Genomic DNA, 18618 nt, shown 5'->3' on the forward strand with positions numbered 1-18618 from the left:
CAGCCCGTGGCCCAAGAGCCGAGGAAGGACGGCGCGATAGGGTCCCGGACGTGGGTGGAGGGACTGGCGGGTCCCAGGAGGGACAGTCGGGCTGCCAGGGACCCGGAGAGGAGGCTGCGCGGCTCCCAGGAGCTCTGCGGGTCTGAGTCCTGGGCGGGTCCTGCCCGCCGCCCCCTCCGGGAAGGCTTCTTGGGTCGCCCTGCGCCCCGCGGGGCCTCCTCGCGTCCCTGGCGCTGTGTCCCAGAGGCGGCGGGTGCTGGGAGCGGCGTTCGCTGTGCTGTCTCCATGGACGCACAGTGGACAGGCCTGCGCTGGGCGATGGTGAGTCTCAGAGACTCAGAGCAGAAGCCTCTCCAAGTGGAGGGGAAGGGGCTTCTCCCACCAACAGAGTCACCTCCTCCCCAAGTCGCCACGCGCCTGGGGGCCGCCCTCCTCTCAGTCTCACAGCTGGAGGCCTGTTGGAGGGGACGCGGCTGCAGAAATCCCTGCCTCCTTCCCTCCCGCTCAGCCCTGTCCCCGTGGGAACCCGCCCCGGGCCCCTCAGCAAAGTCATCAGCTCTGGCTCCCGGGGGAGCCCCCTCTTCCTGAGAGAGGGAGCGGCTCCCTCCTGCTGAGCACAGTTTTCAATGAGAAAAGGAGCCGCACTGATCAACTGTCCTGATCATAGAGGGAGAGGCCATGGCGGCACACACAGCCCGGAACGCGCAGGATCGTGCGAAATGGGTGCCTGTGGGGTCAGTGCCCTGAGGCTCACACTCAGGGAGAATGCATTCAATTATGGGGACAACACACACACATTATAGAGAAAACAAACAACACCCCCACTTTAAAGCCTTGAGGTTGGGCTCTGGGAGGCGTGGCCTTTTGCTGGGGTCCAATCCCAGCGGGTCCAGGGGTCCCCAAAGGTGTGGACGGAGTCGGCGAAGAAGGAATGACACGAAGACAGCCTTCAGTTGATCAGCAGCCTAGTCAGGACCTCTAGCCAGGATCTCCAGCCAAAGTTCTGGTCGGAGTTCTGGTTAGGAACTGATCAGGATCTGATGTTTATTGTCTTGTTACATCCATATTTATACCAGCCGATTTTAATCCTGTCAATTTCTATTACAAAGGTTAGGGCGTTTCTTATCTCCATTCCAGGGAGTAAAGATTATGTAGCTTAACTACCCGCCTGGCACTTAATTAAGGGGTTGTATCCCCTCCCTAACCTCAGGGAAAGATCCCCACCTGGGGAAACAACCTTTCTCGGAGAGGTGACCTTGGTTAAAACACATGGCGCTAAAGGGAGCAAACATATTAAGAACAGTATGCTATATATGCCAGGTCCATTGAAACATATGCTGTGCAGATGTTTCTTTCCTGCAGCGATTGTGTCAAGCAGCAAGGATGGACCGGCTCCCGGCAGCCTTTGGGGTGAACATGCCCTTTACAGGCCCCTATTGGCGCCCGAAGGTGTGGCTGCAGGAGCCGCCTCCCTCCGGCGGGGGGCGCTGTGCACATGGAACTCGCCACAGGCCAGCGACTCAGGTGAAGCTTTAAAGGCCCAGGAGCTCCGGGCGGACGCTTCCCACTCAGCTCCCGGGGATCCTCACACTAAGGTGCCCCGCAGGCGGGGAGCTGCAGGAGGCAGATGGGGGAGGGGGTCAGAGGCCCCACCTCCACGGGTGTCATGGCAGGGGGCCCCAGCTCCTCCTCTTCCCCCCCACAGACTCCCTGGGGGAGAAGCAACCAGGTGTGGGGACCCGAACCCCAAAGGGAAGTGGAGCCACCTGCGCTGCCCGCAGCCAGAGCTGGGGACCCGGAGCCGCGTTCACCCCACCCCGCGGAGGTGCCCGCACCTCACTCCTGGGAGGGCCCCCGCTGGTCGAGTCCCAGGAGGAGCCGCCCCAGCACCAGGCCCGGCTCCTGGGCCGCTGGTCCTGCTCTGGGGCCTGAAGGGGGACAGCGCCACCCCCGCTGCTGCGCTCAGGGCTCAGCAGGTCTGAGGTCCGCCCTCTCCTGGGACCGTCCTCAGGGCGAGGCCTTTGGGGGAGGAGCTGGGCTGGGTCCTGGGCGCCATGGATGGGAACCCCGGACCGCGGGCGCCCAAACTCGGCGTCTCACACAAAGGGGGGCACGGGGTGACCCTCCAGGAGCCCCTCCTCCGCGGGGTTGTGGGCACGTGGGGAGGAGGCGCCTCAGCCCTTCCTGACTCTCCACCCACAGGCCCTGCTCAGCGCCCAGAAGATGGGTCCTACGAGCTGGCAGGGCCCCTGGGGGTGTCCGCCTCCCGCCCGCGGGGGGCGCAGCGGGGGCCCCTCCCTCCTGCAGGGACCTGGGCGCCTGGAGGGACTGAACTGTGGTTTGATGGTGAAAGGACCTGCCCCTGGCTGTCCTCCTGCACTCTGGGCCCAGCAGCCTCCTGTCACAGAACATTCTGGAACATGGCAGCCGCTCCCCTGCCTGGAGGGTAGAGCTATGGCTGCCCCTGATGGACAGGGAGCCAGTGAGAGAGGAGCCAGCAGGGCTCTGAGCAAACCCCTGAGTCCCACCCCAGGGCCAAGGCCGCCAGAGCCTCTCTGAGCTCCTCCTCCCCGTCCCCCGACAGCACCCCCTCTGGTGCCTCCTGGGTTTGCGCTGCGGAGTCAGTTTGACCCTCCATGTGGGTCCCAGGAGGTGAGTGCCTGAGACTCAGTAAGCGCTCCCCTCCCACAGTTACCGTGGTGACGGGGGTTAGGTGTTTACATGCATCCCATTCTGTGCTTTTATAGCCACAACACAAGAAACAGCCTTCAATGTGTATATATTCAGGACATGTCTGACTATCTTCTTTGGATAAATGCCTAAAAGAGACATTTCTATATCATAATGTAAGCACATTTATTATTTCTTTAAATATATTTTTATTGATTTCAGAGAAGAAGGGAGAGAGAAAGATAGATACATCAATGATGAGAATCATTGAACAGCTGCCTCCTGCACGCCCCCTACTGGGGTTGGCGGTGGCCAGGAGGCCATGTGCCCTGACCTGAAATCATGCTTTGACCTCCTGGTTCATACGTTGATGTTCAACCAACTGAGCGCACCAGTTCCGGGGAATGTGAGCATATTCAATGGCTGAGACTTTAGGTAAAAACTTCCTTAGAAATTGTGTCCATTCAACTCTTTCCATCTTTACCACAGTGTGTTTCCCTTCCCTCTGGCGGATGCTATCATCATTTTCTTTCTTCTTTCCCAAACAGATGGATTTCAATTTTATTCCTATTTTTCTTATTCCACATTCTCATTATTGTTTCCGTGTGTTTATTACAAATATAGGTTTCTGACATTTACATTTCTCCTTTCCGCATTGTTTCCTCATGTGCGTTACTTGTGGATTGGGTTGTGGATGCTTTTAGACATTGGATTTCAGAGAGAAGGAGAAGCAACCCCCATGGGAACTGGTCTGACACAGGAGGCCTCAGTGCTGTCAGGAGCTGGCCTGCAGCTCACAGCTGGGCCGGGTTCCTCTCCTGTTGGACACAAGTCACCTCTCAGAGCGTCACCCTCAGACCCGGCCCCCTTGAGGCCATGACAAGGGAGACAGAGCAACACCCACACCCTGCGTCTAAACACAGGCACACACAGGGCCCCGCGCAGCTCACAGAGGACCACACAGCTCCCTGCGCTGGCTCCTGGCAGCAAGGCTGCTTCTCTCCAGCAGCACCTCCATCCTCGCTGCAGGTAGCCTTGTCCCTAGATGGTCACTGAGCTGCCCACCCATAGAGCCGCCCCTCCTGAAACCACCATCTAGAGGAGCCTGCTCCCCAGACTCTCCCCAAGGCCGCCCATCCAGAGCCCACACCCTAGATGTGTCCTCTCTCCCTCCTTCCCACTAGTATGCCACATGGTCCCCATGGGATGCGTTCTCCCTCCAGCAATGATGACGAACCCACCTCGCCTGCCCACAGGGAGCCTCCTGGGCTTTGGCTGAGGAACACTGGTCCACCGGACCCTTTCCCTGTCAACATCCTTGTGTGTCTCTGAGTTTGATTCTGGAGAGCAGACTGCTGGCTGCCGCAGGGCAGGGGAGGGACTGGGCACAGCAGGTGAAGGAGGAGGAGCTACAACATGGTCCTTACAGTGTGGTCATGGGGAGGGAAAGGACAGCGCAGGGAACACAGTCAATCACATTGTAACAACTACATATGAGGCCACATGGTACTAGATGTATGGGGGTGATCACTGTATAAGTTATATGAATGTCTAACCAGAGTTGTACACCTAATACAATATTGTACATCAACTATATTTGAAATATTAAAAGTATTTTTAAATAGAAGATATATGTATCTTGCATTCATTACACAAATGGAATAATTTCTTAACTGTCTTTAATAAAAATGGAGGATTAAAAAAAACTTATATGATGACCTAGGAAGTACATTAAAAACATTTCTGCCACATTCCCAAGTATCATGTACCAGGCAGATCATGTGCGTGAGCGGGGCAAGCCTCTTTCGCATGGGATCCCATGCTTACATTTTTTAAAACTTAAGCCCTCGCTGAAACCGGTTTGGCTCAGTGGATAGAGCGTCGGCCTGCGGACTGAAGGGTCCTGGGTTTGATTCCGGTCGGGGGCATGTACCTGGGTTGCGGGCACATTCCCCCACCCCCACCCCCACCCAACCGTGATGTGCAGGAGGCAGCTGATCGATGTTTCTCTCTCATCGATGTTTCTAGCTCTCTGTCTCTCTCCCTTCCTCTCTGTAAAACATCAATAAAATATATTTTTTTAAAAAAAATTGAGCCCTAGGTTGTTTGTCTCCATGGATGGAGCATAGGTTGTGGAATGTGCTTGGAATGTGGTCTCAATTACCAGTAGGGGGCATGCAGGAGGCAGCGTTCCATGATTCTCTCATATCATGGATGTTTCTATCTCTCTTTCCCTCCCCCTTCCTCTCTAAAATCAATAAAAAATATACTTTAAAAATTTGATTCCAGAGAGGAACTGAGAGGGAGGCAGAGATGGAAACATCCATAATGAGAGAGAATTATGGACAGGCTGCCTCCTGCAAGCCCCACACTGAGGATCTAGCCTGCATCCCAGCAGGTGGCCTCACCAGGAATAGAACCCTGACTGGCTCGTTCATAGGTCAATGCTCAGCCACTGAGCCACACCCAGCCTGGCCCATGTTTACTTAAAAGAATTAATGACACAGACAATGGAATTCCTGAGATTGGGTGAACTGGCTCACACTTTCTCAAAAATGAACGTGAGCTTCTCCTTCAGGAAATATCACCTGGCAGGTGACAACTCACCCTCCTGTTGTCTTGATAAAATGTCAGCTCCCAAGAGAAAACCAGAATTTTGGAACAGGTGTGTCCCACCACGTGAGCTAGACCGCTTCCAGTGCTGACACACTTTTCTAGGGGCCTCTGTGGGAACAGCAACACCTGTGAGCTCTGATGACATGATTCAATGCATCAGCACGGGAAGGTCTCTAGGACTTAGAGACACAAGGTGTCACTTTACATCACCTGCATGAGGACAAGAGTCACCCAGCAAGACAGCCCTGGGGACTGTGACAGAACAGAACAGAAATTATTCAATATTCCCCAGCCAGCGGCCCGGTGGTTGAACATTGACCTATGAACCAGGAGGTCACAGCTCACCTGTTGTCAGGCAACTGCCGGGATTGTGGGCTCCATTCCCAGTTGGGGCGTGAGGAAGGCAGCCAATCAATGGCTCTTTCTCATCATTGATCTTTCTATCTCTCTCTCCCCCTCTCCCTTCTTCTCTGAAATCAATATAAAATATATTTTTTTAAAAACATGAGTTCTGTTATCTCACAGGAAGTGACATGCGACATGGATTAATAACTGTTTCAACCTGTGTGACTCCGTGAGGGTCACTAGGACAGTCGTCACCACACACACAAGGTTATCTGGGCGCCTGCCTGTGTGTGAGGCTGCACAGAGATGGTGACACCAAAATCTTGGAAAGTCCCTGAACAGCACAGCGCCTGGGCCAGGCCTCGGGGACAGTGTGACGGGCACCCCGCGCAGGAGGAGGGGCAGGACGAGTCCCAGGGCCCAGGCCTGCGCTCACGTCTCCGCAGAGGACAGAGTCTGGGGGCCAGCTCTTTGTGGGTGACTCCCAGGGCCCTGGTGTCACTTCTCTATCAACCTGTGTCTGCGCCTCATTCCTGGAGACTCGACGCGAACCCATTCCTTACTCCCATTGGCTGAGCGGTTTCCAGAGCAGCCAATCAGCGACCACGTGGCTCAGGGTTATAACTCCTCGGTGGAAGCGCCGGGACTCAGACGGTCCCCAGAAACCGAGGATGAGAGTCATGAGCCCCCCCACCCTCCTCCTGCTGCTCTCGGGGGCGCTGGTCCTGACCCCCAGCTGGGCCGGTGAGTGCGGGGTCGGATGGGCGGCGGTGCGGGGAGGAGCGAGGAGACCTGGCGGGGGCGCGGGGCCGGGAAGGCGCGTGTCAAGCCCCGGCCCTGCCCTCCGTCCGCCCCCCAGGCCCCCACTCCCTGAGGTATTTCCTCACCGCCGTGTCCCGGCCCGGCCGCGGGGAGCCCCGCTTCCTCTCCGTCGGCTACGTGGACGACACGCAGTTCGTGCGGTTCGACAGCGACGCCCCGAATCCGAGGATGGAGCCCCGGGCGCCGTGGATGCAGCAGCCGTGGGTGGAGCGGGAGAGGCCAGGGTATTGGGACCGGGAGACGCAGATCAGCAAGAGCAGCGCACAGGCTTTCCAACGGAGCCTGGAGACCCTGCGCGGCTACTACAACCAGAGCGAGGACGGTGAGCCGCGCGCCGGGCCCGTCACGACCTCCCTCCGCAGGAACGGGCCGGGGTCGCCCCGAGGGTCCGGGTCCGAGCGTCACCCCGACGCTCTGAGGATCCGGGTCAAAGCGTCACCCCGAGGCGGCGGGACCCGCCCGGCCCCCACCCGGGAGGATCCCTCGGAGACTGCGGGGCGGGCGGGGCGGGGCTGACCTCGGCGCGGGGCTGACCTCGGCGCGGGGCTGACCTCGGCGCGGGGTCAGGGTCTCACACCCTCCAGAGCACGTATGGCTGCGACCTGGGATCCGAGGGGCGCCTCATCCGAGGGTACGAACAACATGCCTACGACGGCTCCGACTACATCGCCCTGAATGAGGACCTGCTCTCCTGGACCGCGGCCGACAAGGCGGCTCAGATCACCAAGCGCAAGTGGGAGGCGGCCGGTGTGGCAGAGAATGAGGAGCTACCTGGAGGGCCGGTGTGTGGAATCGCTGCTCATGTACCTGGACAAAGGGAATGAGACCCTGCAGCGCGCAAGTACCTGGGGCCGCCCCCTCTCCCCGGGTCTGGGGCTCCTACAAGGAGACAGGACAGGGGTTCAGTGTCAGACACCCCTCCTTGGGGTCAGGGAGGGAGCCCCCTGGATGTCCAAGTCAGGTAACAGAGGGACCCCCCTCCTCTCAGGAACAGTTAGGGGTGCAGGCTCTCCTGGGGTGCAGGGAGACCCCCCTGAAATAGCCCATGGGCCCTGCGGGGCCTCTGGGACCCACGGGAACCTTCTTTCTCAGGCCTTGTGCGCTGCCCACACCCACTGTGTCTGAGGCCTGACCCCAGCTTTTCTGAGTCACGTGGCCTCCAACCAAGTCAGGACCACAAATCCCTTTTCTCCCTCAGAGACCTGCCTCCAGCCTTGGGCTGTGTCTCTCTGATTCTAGACCTTTCTAAAGACTAGGAGGTCCTTTCAGGTGCCTCTGTCCAGGCTGATGTGTGGGCTGTGTGCTCCCTCCCCCACCCCAGGTGTCTGTCCACTCTCAGGATGATCACATGGGCGCTGCTGGAGTGTCCCATGGTGGATGCAAAGTTCCTGCATTTTCTCCCCTCCCTTCAGTCCCTCCAAAGGCACACGTGACCCACCACCCCGTCTCTGCCCGTGAGGTCACCCTGAGGTGCTGGGCGCTGGGCTTCTACCCTGCGGACATCAGCCTGACCTGGCAGCGTGACGGGGAGGACCAGACCCAGGACATGGAGCTGGTGGAGACCAGGCCTTCGGGGGACGGCACCTTCCAGAAGTGGGCGGCCGTGGTGGTGCCCCCTGGAGAGGAGCAGAGATACACGTGCCATGTGCAGCACCAGGGGCTGCCTGAGCCCCTGACCCTGAGATGGGGTAGGGAGGAGCGGTAGAAACAGAGCCTCTTTTCAGGGCAGCAGGGGCTCGTTCCCTTCTCCCCTTCATTTTCATCTTCATGGGCATCGCTGGGGGCCTAGTTCTGCTGGGAGCTGTGGCTGGAGCTGTGATGTGGGGGAGGAGGTGCTCAGGTGGGCAGGGGTGGGGTCTGAGTGTGTGTCCCACTGGGGGTTCAAGCCCAGGTAGATGTGTGTCCCGCCTCATTCATGGGAAGCACCCTCCACACACGTGTGATGGCCAGTGTGGGGCTCTGTGCTCACACTTACTCTGTAGTGAGACCCGTGGGAAAATGAGGGACCCACTTATCACCTGATGATGCTGGTGGTGGGGACCCTGTTCTCAGCAGCCCCAGGTCAGAGGGCAGGTCCCTGCTGAGCACAGACCTCCAGGTGGGCAGTGGGTCCAGTCCCCACACGTACACTTCCCTGAGGTTTCCTGATCCTGCCCTGGGTCTATACATAGGGTTCTGGAAACTTCTCTGGGGCCCAGGACTAGGGCTTCCTTTAGGGCCTCATGGCCCTGGCTCCTCCTTGGTCTCTCATGGGATGTTTTCTTCCCGCAAGTGGAAGTGGAGGGAGCTACACTCAGGCTGCCAGTGAATATGGAGGGGGAACCCCTGAGTGCCTGTGACAGTGCAGATGGGAGCCTTGGGGGACCCCCCCCATAGTTCCTCTTTAGTCTCCTGCCCTGGGACTCTGACCCCATCCTGGTGTGTCCCCCTCAGGTAGTGACAGCGCCCAGGGCTCTGATGTGTCTCTCTTGGCGTCTAAAGGTGAGACCCTGCCATGGAGCGGGGTGGGCAGAGGGGAGGACTCGGTGGTGGGGATTCTGTGAGACACTGTGAGCATGAAGTGGGCTTTGAGAATGTCACCAGTTACAGCCACTGACCTGAGTCTGTTCATGATGATTGTCCTCCATAGCGGGCGGCAGCTGCCTTGGTGGGACTGGGTGATGGAAGATGTGTTTACGCTCCCACTTCCTGACTCAAGAACCTCTGATTGGAGGTCTGGCCACGCCCTCCTCCCCACACTTTACTGGTTTGGGACCTCCCTGTCTCTACCTTTAATTTCTGGTGGTCTGAGCTGACACTTCCTGCTCCCGTATTAAAATGTGATTCTGGATGTGACTCTGTTCATTTCTTTCCAAGAAGTGTTGGTGAGTTAAAGGGGAAAATCCTAACTTCTGAGAGGAAATAAATTTAAGCTTCAAGAACTACCCAGGTCTCATGTGTTTGCAGTGTGGAGCCCATCCCAGGAGGGGACCAGAGGGGCTGTGAGGACAGAGCGTGGTTGGGGCCTGTGCCTGGTCAGTGCTCAGTGTATCGTGAGCTTTGACGTGGTCAGTCCTCCGCCAGGTCACCTCCCTGCTCTTCTGACCTTGTCCCTCAGTGGAACCCTGTCCCACCAGGACCTGTGGTCACAGGGTCACACACCCCACAGGCCTTGTCACGTGTCCTAATGCAGCGCATCTTCAGGACCCTGGACAGCGAGACCTTCCTGGGGCAGGTCAGCCTGGGCTCAAGCCAGGGTCCTGACCTCCGCCCTCATCTCCTGGGTGTTTGTTGTTCTCTTTTTTGGTGGATATTATGCCTGTTACTGCTTTTGTGTAGGCGTTTTGTTCTCTTTCTCTGGGTGTCCCTGATTTATAGCAACAGGAGGCTTTTGCCTGTCATTGTCTCACAGGCCCAGGGTCCCTGCACACAGGAGACCTCCATGTGGAGATGGGTGTTCAGGCTCCTCCTGCTCTTGCCTCCTTCTGGTCCTGATCTTCCGTCTTTCCCTGAACTCTCCGAGGATTTAGCAGGAGCAGGATTCCTCCTCTGAGATCAGTTCCTGCTGGGACTGTGCTCTGCCCGCAGCCCTCTCTCCCATCCTTCCCTCTAGTGCTGACCCCAGCAGGACCCGGATGTGAGGAGAGAGGCTGCTGGAGGTTTAGGGGAGCAGTGGTGTGGGCTGTGCAGGTGCAGTGACGGCCCCGGGGGCACCCTGAGCTGCAGCCGGCCCAGGACAGCTGTGCTGGGGCCACAGCCATGAAGACACTGTGTGTGGAACAGGGACAGGTTCTCTGATGGTGACCCCTCAGCCAGGACTTTGTGACCGTGTGACAGCTGTTCCCTCTGGAACGCACAGGGACCTTGGAGGTACTTCAGGCCGGGTCCTGACCCACAGTAATTCCAACATCGACATGAACCGAGGCTCAGATGCGTTGGCTTCTTCCTGTACATAAACATTATGCTTACACTGTACTGGCATGTACTCAGTGTCCAATAGTTTCATGTCTAAACAATAACGTGCACACCTTAGTTAACATGTGCTTCATTGTGAAAAATGCTCACTGTCACCTGTGTCAGAATCTACTTGTTGGTGGAAAGCCTCACCTTCCATTGAAAAGCCCACAAGGTCTGTGAGGCACAGGAAGTGAGGCGGCTCCACCTCAGGGAGCTGAGAGCAGGCCAGGCTGCTGGCCTCACAGAGCGTATGTTCTATTGCAGAGAGACAAGCTACATCCTTTCCCCACGGCAAGTAAGACCTCTGTGTAGAATGGTGAGTGCTGTGGGGAAGGGATCCACTGTGCGTGTGTGTGGGGGAGGGAAGATGGCTTTTTTGTTTGTTGGTTCTCACCCAGGATATTTTTCCAGTGACTTTTAAGGAGAGGAGAGGGAGAGGGGAAAGACAGAGACAGAGAGAAACATCCAGGTAAGAGAGACCCATCTATTTGTTGCTTCCAGCACGGGGGTCCCATGAAGCCTGCACCGAGGTACATGCCCTTGACCGGAATACAACCTGTGACCTTCAGTCTGAGGGTGGCACTCTATCCATTCAGCAAAAGTAGCTGTTACAAAGGCGGCTATTTTAGGTCCCAGGGTCAGCATGGGCCTCACTGGGAAGTTGACTCGAGGAAAGATGAGAAAGTGGTGAGTGTTTACCCATGTGTGTGTCGGGGGCAAGTTCTCTCCAGGCGGGGAGACCTGCAGCACAAACGCACTGGGCGGGGAGCACGTCTGTGTTTTGGGAGCAGCCAGAAGGCCAGTGTGGTGCCGCAGAGTGCAGTGGGCAGAGTCAGGTACACGCCGCCTCAGATAGGGCTGGGGATGGCGGAGGAGTTTTGAGCAAAGATAGATGTGGTTTCACTTTTCTTTTAAAAGAATCAGTCTGACCCGGCCAGCATGGTTCAGTGGTTGAGCATCAACCTATGAACCAGGAGATCACTGTTTGATTCCTGGTCCGCAATGGCTGCCATCCGGGGGAATCAGTGATGTTGGTGATGGCGCTGGTGGCAAAACCCGCTGCCTCATTGTTCTTACAAGAACCCATTCCCAGGGGGGCAGGAACCTCAGGTGTGTGGGAACGAGAGGGCAGGCACAGAAGGGGGCGGAGAGCAGGCCGAGCGGGCTTTGGGGGGCACAGCTGGGCAGGAGGAGGATGGTGGCTGGAGTTCCCTCTCCTGCCGGGACACGGATGTTCTCCGGATGTGTCTCTCCACTGACAGCCCTGAGGGTTTAGAGAACATCCCAGAGAAACGGCCTCCGCAGGTCAAGCATTTCTGTCCCCATGAGCTCATCGTCCTGGCTGGGAGCGAGGAGGATCTTGGGAAGGATGAGCCCACAGGAGGGAGCAGCCAAGATGCAGCAGGTGCAGTGAAAGCGGAAGAAGGGGAGAGATGCCACAGGACTGGCGCTTAGGGGACACGGAGTGCTCAGCAAAGACCGAAGATGGAAGGTTTGGAAATGGCCATGGGAGCTGCTCTGCAAGCCAGAGGCGGGAAGAAGAAATCGGGGTGCCTGTGTGGAGAGCCTGCTGTGAGCAGTTTGGAAGCGCCGTTTATTAATCTTCGTGTATGACTCTGGGCCTTGTTCCTTTATCTGTAATTTACCTGAGATTACAAATCAGAAGTCACCTTGCTACCAGTGCTTAGGAGCCAACCATGGTTGTGAAGGATCCAGCGCACCTGGCCCGCTGAGTCTCTTGCCACCGCTCTCCTTGCCTCCTCTGCGCTCCCATCTGACAGGCCAGGAGCGGATTCAAGGAATTCCTTCTCTTCCTGCTTCTTTCTAGAAGGAGAAATGGTAGCTTTTGTGAGTGAGGCTGTAACTACTTCATCACTCACGTGCTTGCCTGGCATCTGTCAGCTGCAAGGGACTCTGGGAGTTGCCTCTTCAGGGCTGGACTCCTGAGTAGGTTTCCTGGTCGGGCCCCTGGAGGGGGCATCCAGGTTCCCAACGTGCTCAGCAGAAAGGCCCAGGGCCTGCAGCTGTGGCCTTCACAGTTCTGTGCTTCAGGGTAGTTACTGTTTAATCACTGTGTAATGAGCGCCACCTACTGTGTGTCACCAAACATAGTATATCTACCCAACTAGATGTAGTATTTTTTGTATCATTGGATTTCCTACTACTGATATTTGTCATCCCCACAGAAACTGTAGTGGTTTAAAAAAAAAAAAAAAAAAAAAAAAAAAAAAAGAACGTGTAGGAGAGGAAGCGGGGGCGCCCGCAGCTCCTGGCCCTGCGCCGAGGAGAAGGAGGGCGGCCGCGAGAAGGTGGCTGGGCCCAGGCGGGGAAGAACCTGCCCGGGAAGAAGTGTGAGTTGCGGGAGTCGCGGCCACCGCGGCGCGAGGAGGAGAGTGGCCGCGGCGGGGGCGGCGAGCTGGGTGCCCCGCGGGCCTGGCGGCCCCGGGCCTCGGCGACTTCCCCCCGGCCTTCCACGGGGACCCGAATGGGCGACGGAGAGAGCCGCTAAGCGAGGTGGCGGACCCCCGCCAGAAGAAAGGCGCGCGAAGGCGGGCCGGAGGAAGAAGGCCGAGGGGCGGCCATGGCGACCCCGTCCAGGCTCCGCGCCGGCCGAGGAGTCTCCCCCGGAGGAGCTGGGGGCGGCGGCGGCGGACTCCGCGGCCAACCCAAGCAAGGGCCTCTTTCCTTTGAGCATCTGTTTCCAGGGAGACGAGAGCGCCTGCCCCACCCGGGACTTCGTGGTGGGCGCGCCCACCCTGCGCTCCATCTGCCTGGCGCCCGGCGACATCATCCAGATCCCCGGCAGCCTCGAGTTCGACATGAGCTTCCTCTTGGCTGAGAAGCTGGCCCTGTTCCTGCGCGTCTACGAGGAGAAGCGCGAGCGGGAGGGCTGCTGGGAGAACTTCCTGGTGCTGGGGCGCAGCAAGTCCAGCTGAAAGACGCTCTTCATCCTCTTCCGGAACCAGACCGTGGACGTGGAGGACATGGTGACCCGGCTCAAGCGCCACTGCGATGTGCTGGCCGTGCCCGTGATGGTGACCGACAGGTTCGGGATCTGGACCCGGGAGTAAAGTGTGAGATCGAGCTGCGCCAGGGCGAGGGCACCTGCGGGCGGGGGGGGGGGACCTTCTTTCTGGGGGCCGAGCCGATTGGGGCTACAGCTGGTACAAGGGACAGCCCAAGACGTGCTTTAAATGTGGCTCCCGGACCCACCGGAGCAGCAGCTGCACGCAGGACAGGTGCTTCAGGGGCGAAGAGGAGGGGCACCTGAGCCCTTACTGCCCAAAGGGCATCGTGTGCAACCTCTGTGGCAAGTGGGGCACGCCTTTGCCCCGTGTCCCAACGCGGTTCACAATCCGTGGCACCTCCGCTGCCAGGTGTGGCTGGGCACTGAACACCTGCCTGCCCGCCCTCCAGGGTGAATACAGAGCCAGTTTACCCCTCTTAAGCGCCAATACTTTTTTTGAAACCATTTTCTATCGTGTTTGAAAGAGAACTTTTTAAACCAGAGCTATCTCTCTCTGCCTTCTTAAGCCGAGTGTATTCCATTTCAGCCTTTTCTGAGTTGGTGACTCTCATCAGTAATGACTACCAACAACTGTCAGTGTGCAGATATGTCGCCAGTCCCTCTGTTGAATTTTGTTTTCGTTTTTTTGTAATTGGGGGGCGGGGGGTTTGTACTTGTTACTCCCTATGTCTTGTCTTGTCCCCGAATTTTCACCCTTTGGGCTGCCTTGCTCATCTTGATGTCCTAACACTAAGTACAGGGCCCAGCACGTGGTAGACACTGCGCTCCATCAGTGTTTGTTGACTTGAAAACGTTGTTGACTGTGACTTCTGTCAGGATGCCCAGCTTGTGCAGCTCTTTCCCTCCCCCTTATCATTTGCTGCTTCTAATCTGTGTGGTCTGAGAATGTGTGAGACCAGTGTTGTTAGAAGTGTATGTAATCTGAGTCAATAAGCTCTGCATGGTGGCCAAGGGCCTCTCTTATGGCATTAAAACACATGGACTTTGTGACAGCTCTTTTGGTGGCTTAGAAGAGCCACACAATTATGGAATCTAGAATTTTCCTGTTGGAAAGAATCTAGAAGTTGGTTTACACCAATCCCCTGGTTTTCCAACAGGGAAACACGCCCAGAGATGTTAAATGACTGGGTCATAATCACATAGCTGTCTGGTGCTGGAGCTAGCCTAGAGTTCCCTGACCCCAAGGCCAGTGCTCATTCCACTGCCTCTCACACTTCACAACATTGTCCTCAACACTTGAGGGCCCAGAAAGTCTGATCTCTCCAGAATAATGTGCCATCTGGGCCAGAAAACAGAAAAAGAAGATTTCACAGGGGTTTCTGAATACTTGGGAGACAAAGAAGGGATAAAAGAACATAATCCAGGGCGCACTGGTTCCCTGGGGTGTCACACCTGGGTTACAGTGTGCCTGGTCCTTTGGGGGCCTTTCCCTTCCCCATTCGTTGCCACCAGTGAGAAATGGGGGTGCTCCTGTGTGAGAAAACCTAGAAAAGGTTTACATTTGCACCTTAGTCTCAACAGTTAGACACCCCAGAGAAGCAGCTAATGGAGTTCATCTGCAAACTCCTGACTCTCAGGAGAAAGGCTGTTATCACCCAGAATTGCAAGTGAGTTGTTAACTTTAAAATGTACTTGTGAAATAGGCCATGCTAGAGAGCATTGGGTCAACTGTTATCAAGTTAAAGGAGAATAGACAGTACACTACTTTGGGTTTTTGTCTTCCCTTTGCATTCAGTTTTGCTATTTCCTTGGGGGGGGGGGGGGGACAGCTCACTCACTCAGGCCCAGAGGCTCCACCACCTGTCAGAGGGCTGAGGCCTCCCTGGAGCGCTTTTTATTCCTGAGGGTGGGGGCTGCCCCTCCCCCAGTCATTAATCACCCACCCCCAGCCCCAGGGACATACATGGGGCCCCCCAAGGACATGGAAGTGACAGAAGGTCATGAGCCACATTTTATTTATTTGTTTTGTTACCAAGGCATTTAGTTCATCCTCATCAGTGTCACTGATGTCCTCATGTTCACCTTTCCCACTGGCTCTTCCCTTACGGTCCTGAATGTGAGGCTCCCTTACAGGCAGGGGGGTGCAGGGGGGGGCTCAGCCAGAGAAAGGCTGGTGTGGGCTCTCCACGTGGACCCCCGCGGCTCCCCGTGTCCCTCGGGAACAGGGGCGGGGACAGGGGCGGCCAGAGGCCTCCAGTCCTTTTTGCGTTGGGGATTCTCCATTCAGGCTCCTTCCTGGCTGCCCAGGTGGGGGTGGGAACCCTGCAGCTCAGAGCTGGGCTGGGGAGGGGCAGGAGGGGTGGGAGAGCAGCAGGCCCCCTGAAGGGAGGGGGGATGGGCACAGAGGTGGCTCCTGGGGTGAAGCACAGCCCTGTCTTTGGCTCCCCTGGTGAGGAATCATTCCCTACCCTTCACCCCTCCCCCACCACCAACACATAGTCCCCTGAGCCAAGGGCACCTCCTGGGGTCCCTGAAACAAGGGGTTCTGCCACCCACCCCAGAGCTGAAGGGTCTGGAGGAAGGACAGGGGCAGGCCCTGCCTGAGGACAAGGCAGGGAGGGGGCCGGGCAGGGATCTGCCCAGAGAAAAGGCTGGGGAGGGAGAGGACACCAGTCCCAGGAGCTGGCCCCCAGCTGAGGCCTGGGAGGGGCAGTAGCTGGAGACTCCTGCTTCCTTTGGGGGCTGCCTGCAACCCCAGCCCACCTCTCTGTGGGCCCTGGAGCCCACCAAGTGACCAGGACAGTGTGCTTTGGGGTGACGCTAAAGTAGAGTGTCAAGGCCAGGATGAGGGGCAGGGGAAGTGCGACTAAGGTGCTTGTGATTTAGCTGGGGTGTCAACTCCCCTCAAACATTTGCCTCCCCCCCCACACACACAGACTCACACTTGGCCAGAGAGGGGAGGGCCAGGACCACAGCCAGACCAGGCACCTCCACCTCCAACTCCACAAACAGGTGCTGAAGGGACCCCCTTCCCACAGGCCTGTGGGGGCTACAGGGGGCTACAGAGGTGGGTGAGGACTCCACATCAGATTCCAAGGGTCCATTGGAATAGCTCCACCACCCCACTGCCCCCGGGGACAGGGCAGGTCCTGAGCTGGGCCCTGGGGGCGCATATGGGTGCCCGTCGAACCCCCACCACTAGAATGCTCCTGCCTCTGGGAGCCATAGGCTGTCAGACTCAGAAGGGGATCAGAGGTGAAAAGAGAGGTGAGGAGAGAGATGAGGAAATGGGGACAAAAAATGTCACATGACACCCAGCAGCACAGGGAGGTGGGGAGCAAAAACGGAAAAAAAAAAAAACAGCCCTCTGTTTCACATGTGAAACTCAACAAAATCACTGACACTGGATGAGGCTGCAGAGAGGAAGGGTTAGAGAGAAAACCCAGCAAACAGCTGCTAATAAAGGCAGGGGGTCCTGCCCCGTCCCCAGGAGCTGGGCTCTGCCAACAGGCCAAGACCAGGGGACCCTTCACATGCAGCCCAGGCGATGGCTGGGCCTGGGTCCCACCTTGGAAACATGCACCCACACTCTCCATGCACCCACACATCCAGCTACTCCCGCACCCTCACCCCACCCTCCCTTCCCCAGCCCCAGGGACCAAAGAGCACATCAGACACAGTCCCATTGGTTTGAAAATAGAAGGAATCTTATAGTTCAGCTAGAGGCCTGGTGCACAAAATTCATGCACGGTGTGTGTGTGGGGGGGGGGGGGTCCCTCAGCCTGACCTGCACCCTCTCCAATCTGGGACCTTTTGGGGGATATCCAAATGCCGGTTTAGACCCGATCACACAGAAATTGAGCCTAAACCGACAGTCGGACATCCCTCTGGCAATCTGGGACCAATGGCTCCTAACCGCTCACCTGCCTGCCTGCTTGATCATCCCTAACCACTCTGCCTCCCTTCCTGATCATCCCTAAACCCCTCTCCCCTGCCTGCCTGATCAACCCTAACTGCTCTCCTCTGCTGGCCTGATTGCCTCTAACAGCCTCTGCCTCAGCTCCTGCCACAGTGGCTTTGTCCAGAAGGATGTCCGGAAGACATCGGTCTAATGATCATATTACCCTGTTATTAGTATAGATATTTCAAGAGCAAAAACAATGTATTAAAAAGTATGTGCAGGGGATGGGCGCTGGGAGTCCTGCCGTGGGATGGAGTGGGGAGAGAGAAAAGGGCAGCAGCCCGCCAGCCTGCTCCTCTGCTCCCACTGCCTCTCTTCTCTTCACTTATTTTAAAGTAAAACTTCCCCACATTCACACAGACACACACACACACACACACACACGCACCTGTGAGCCCCCAAAACCTCTCCCTCTCCCCTCAGAGACTCTGGGTCTGTGCCCCTCACCCAGGACCTGCCCCACTCAGGTCTGAGGGGCCTGATGGGGAAGAGAGGCTGAGTACAGGGTGGGGGGAGAAGGGCGCTGGGCGCACCAACCCCTGCCCCCTTAGGTGGGTGAGGTCCGTCCTCAGGAGTCTCTGAGCCCAGGTTTCCTCACCTGTCACAGGAGCGTCCCCACCGCCTGGCCCTCCCCAGCTCCAGGGGCAGGGACAGACCAAGGAGACAGGAAGGCACTTTGGGAAACATGGAAGCACTGGGAGGAGGTGGGAGGAGGGTCCAGAGCACTCTGGGGCCCCTGCCAGTCTCAGGGGGCTGCCTGGAAAGTTGACCCAGAGGACTGCCCCTGCCTGCCCCTCCCCTGCCCAGCCTGGTTGAGGGGAATTGGAGACAATGGCTCAGGGTTAGGAGAGGGGGAGCGAGTACTCCCTGACTGTGCTCCAGTGTGTGTGTGTGTGTGTGTGTGTGAGAGAGAGAGAGAGAGAGAGAGAGAGAGAGAGAGAGAGACAGAGAGCCACCCAGAGCTCCCACCACTGCTTCCCTCTCCCAGCCACTGGGACTGGGGTCAGGGGTGGGGCAGACAGCAGCTCCTGACAAAGATGGTGGGTGGGTGGGTGACAGGAGGGGGAGTGTGAGGCCGCATGGAGGGCTGGGTGGGGGTGGCTGAGGGGCCTCGGCTGCGGACCAGCCTCGCCCTCATGGCTGCCTGTTTCACAGCTGCGCTCCACGCCCATCATGGCCTGCGTCCACCTGCCCCAGTCACTGAGGAAGGTGGTGCGGGTGTCACCCTCACGCGGCTTCCCTTTGGGGACCCAGCTCTTCCCCACAACGACGGGGCGGGCAGGGGCGCGCACGTCGGCCC

At 57.6% G+C, this 18618-nt stretch overlaps 1 protein-coding gene and 2 pseudogenes across 22 annotated transcripts in view; all 3 read left to right on the plus strand.

Annotated features, from left to right (window-relative positions):
- The window catches only part of LOC102429481 (saoe class I histocompatibility antigen, A alpha chain-like), a 65939-nt gene that overhangs the window by 22011 nt on the left and 25310 nt on the right, over window positions 1-18618 (plus strand). For 3 of the 22 annotated variants that reach the window (XM_023748131.1, XM_023748133.1, XM_023748145.1), the window contains exon 4: window positions 7866-8141. The exons of 17 other annotated variants lie outside the window; for them this stretch is intronic. In XM_023748131.1, the coding sequence (XP_023603899.1) occupies window positions 7866-8141 (276 nt within the window). Of the gene's footprint in view, window positions 1-7865; window positions 8142-8293; window positions 8528-18618 lie in introns of those variants that run through there. 2 more of the 22 variants (XM_023748150.1, XM_023748127.1) reach the window with 2 other exon arrangements.
- Window positions 6290-7624, plus strand: LOC111824319 (annotated as a pseudogene).
- On the plus strand, window positions 11875-13783 carry LOC102431354 (annotated as a pseudogene).

The sequence above is a fragment of the Myotis lucifugus genome, unplaced genomic scaffold (genome assembly GCF_000147115.1).
Source record: "Myotis lucifugus unplaced genomic scaffold, Myoluc2.0 scaffold_1168, whole genome shotgun sequence".
In the NCBI taxonomy this organism is placed as follows: Eukaryota; Metazoa; Chordata; class Mammalia; order Chiroptera; family Vespertilionidae; genus Myotis; species Myotis lucifugus.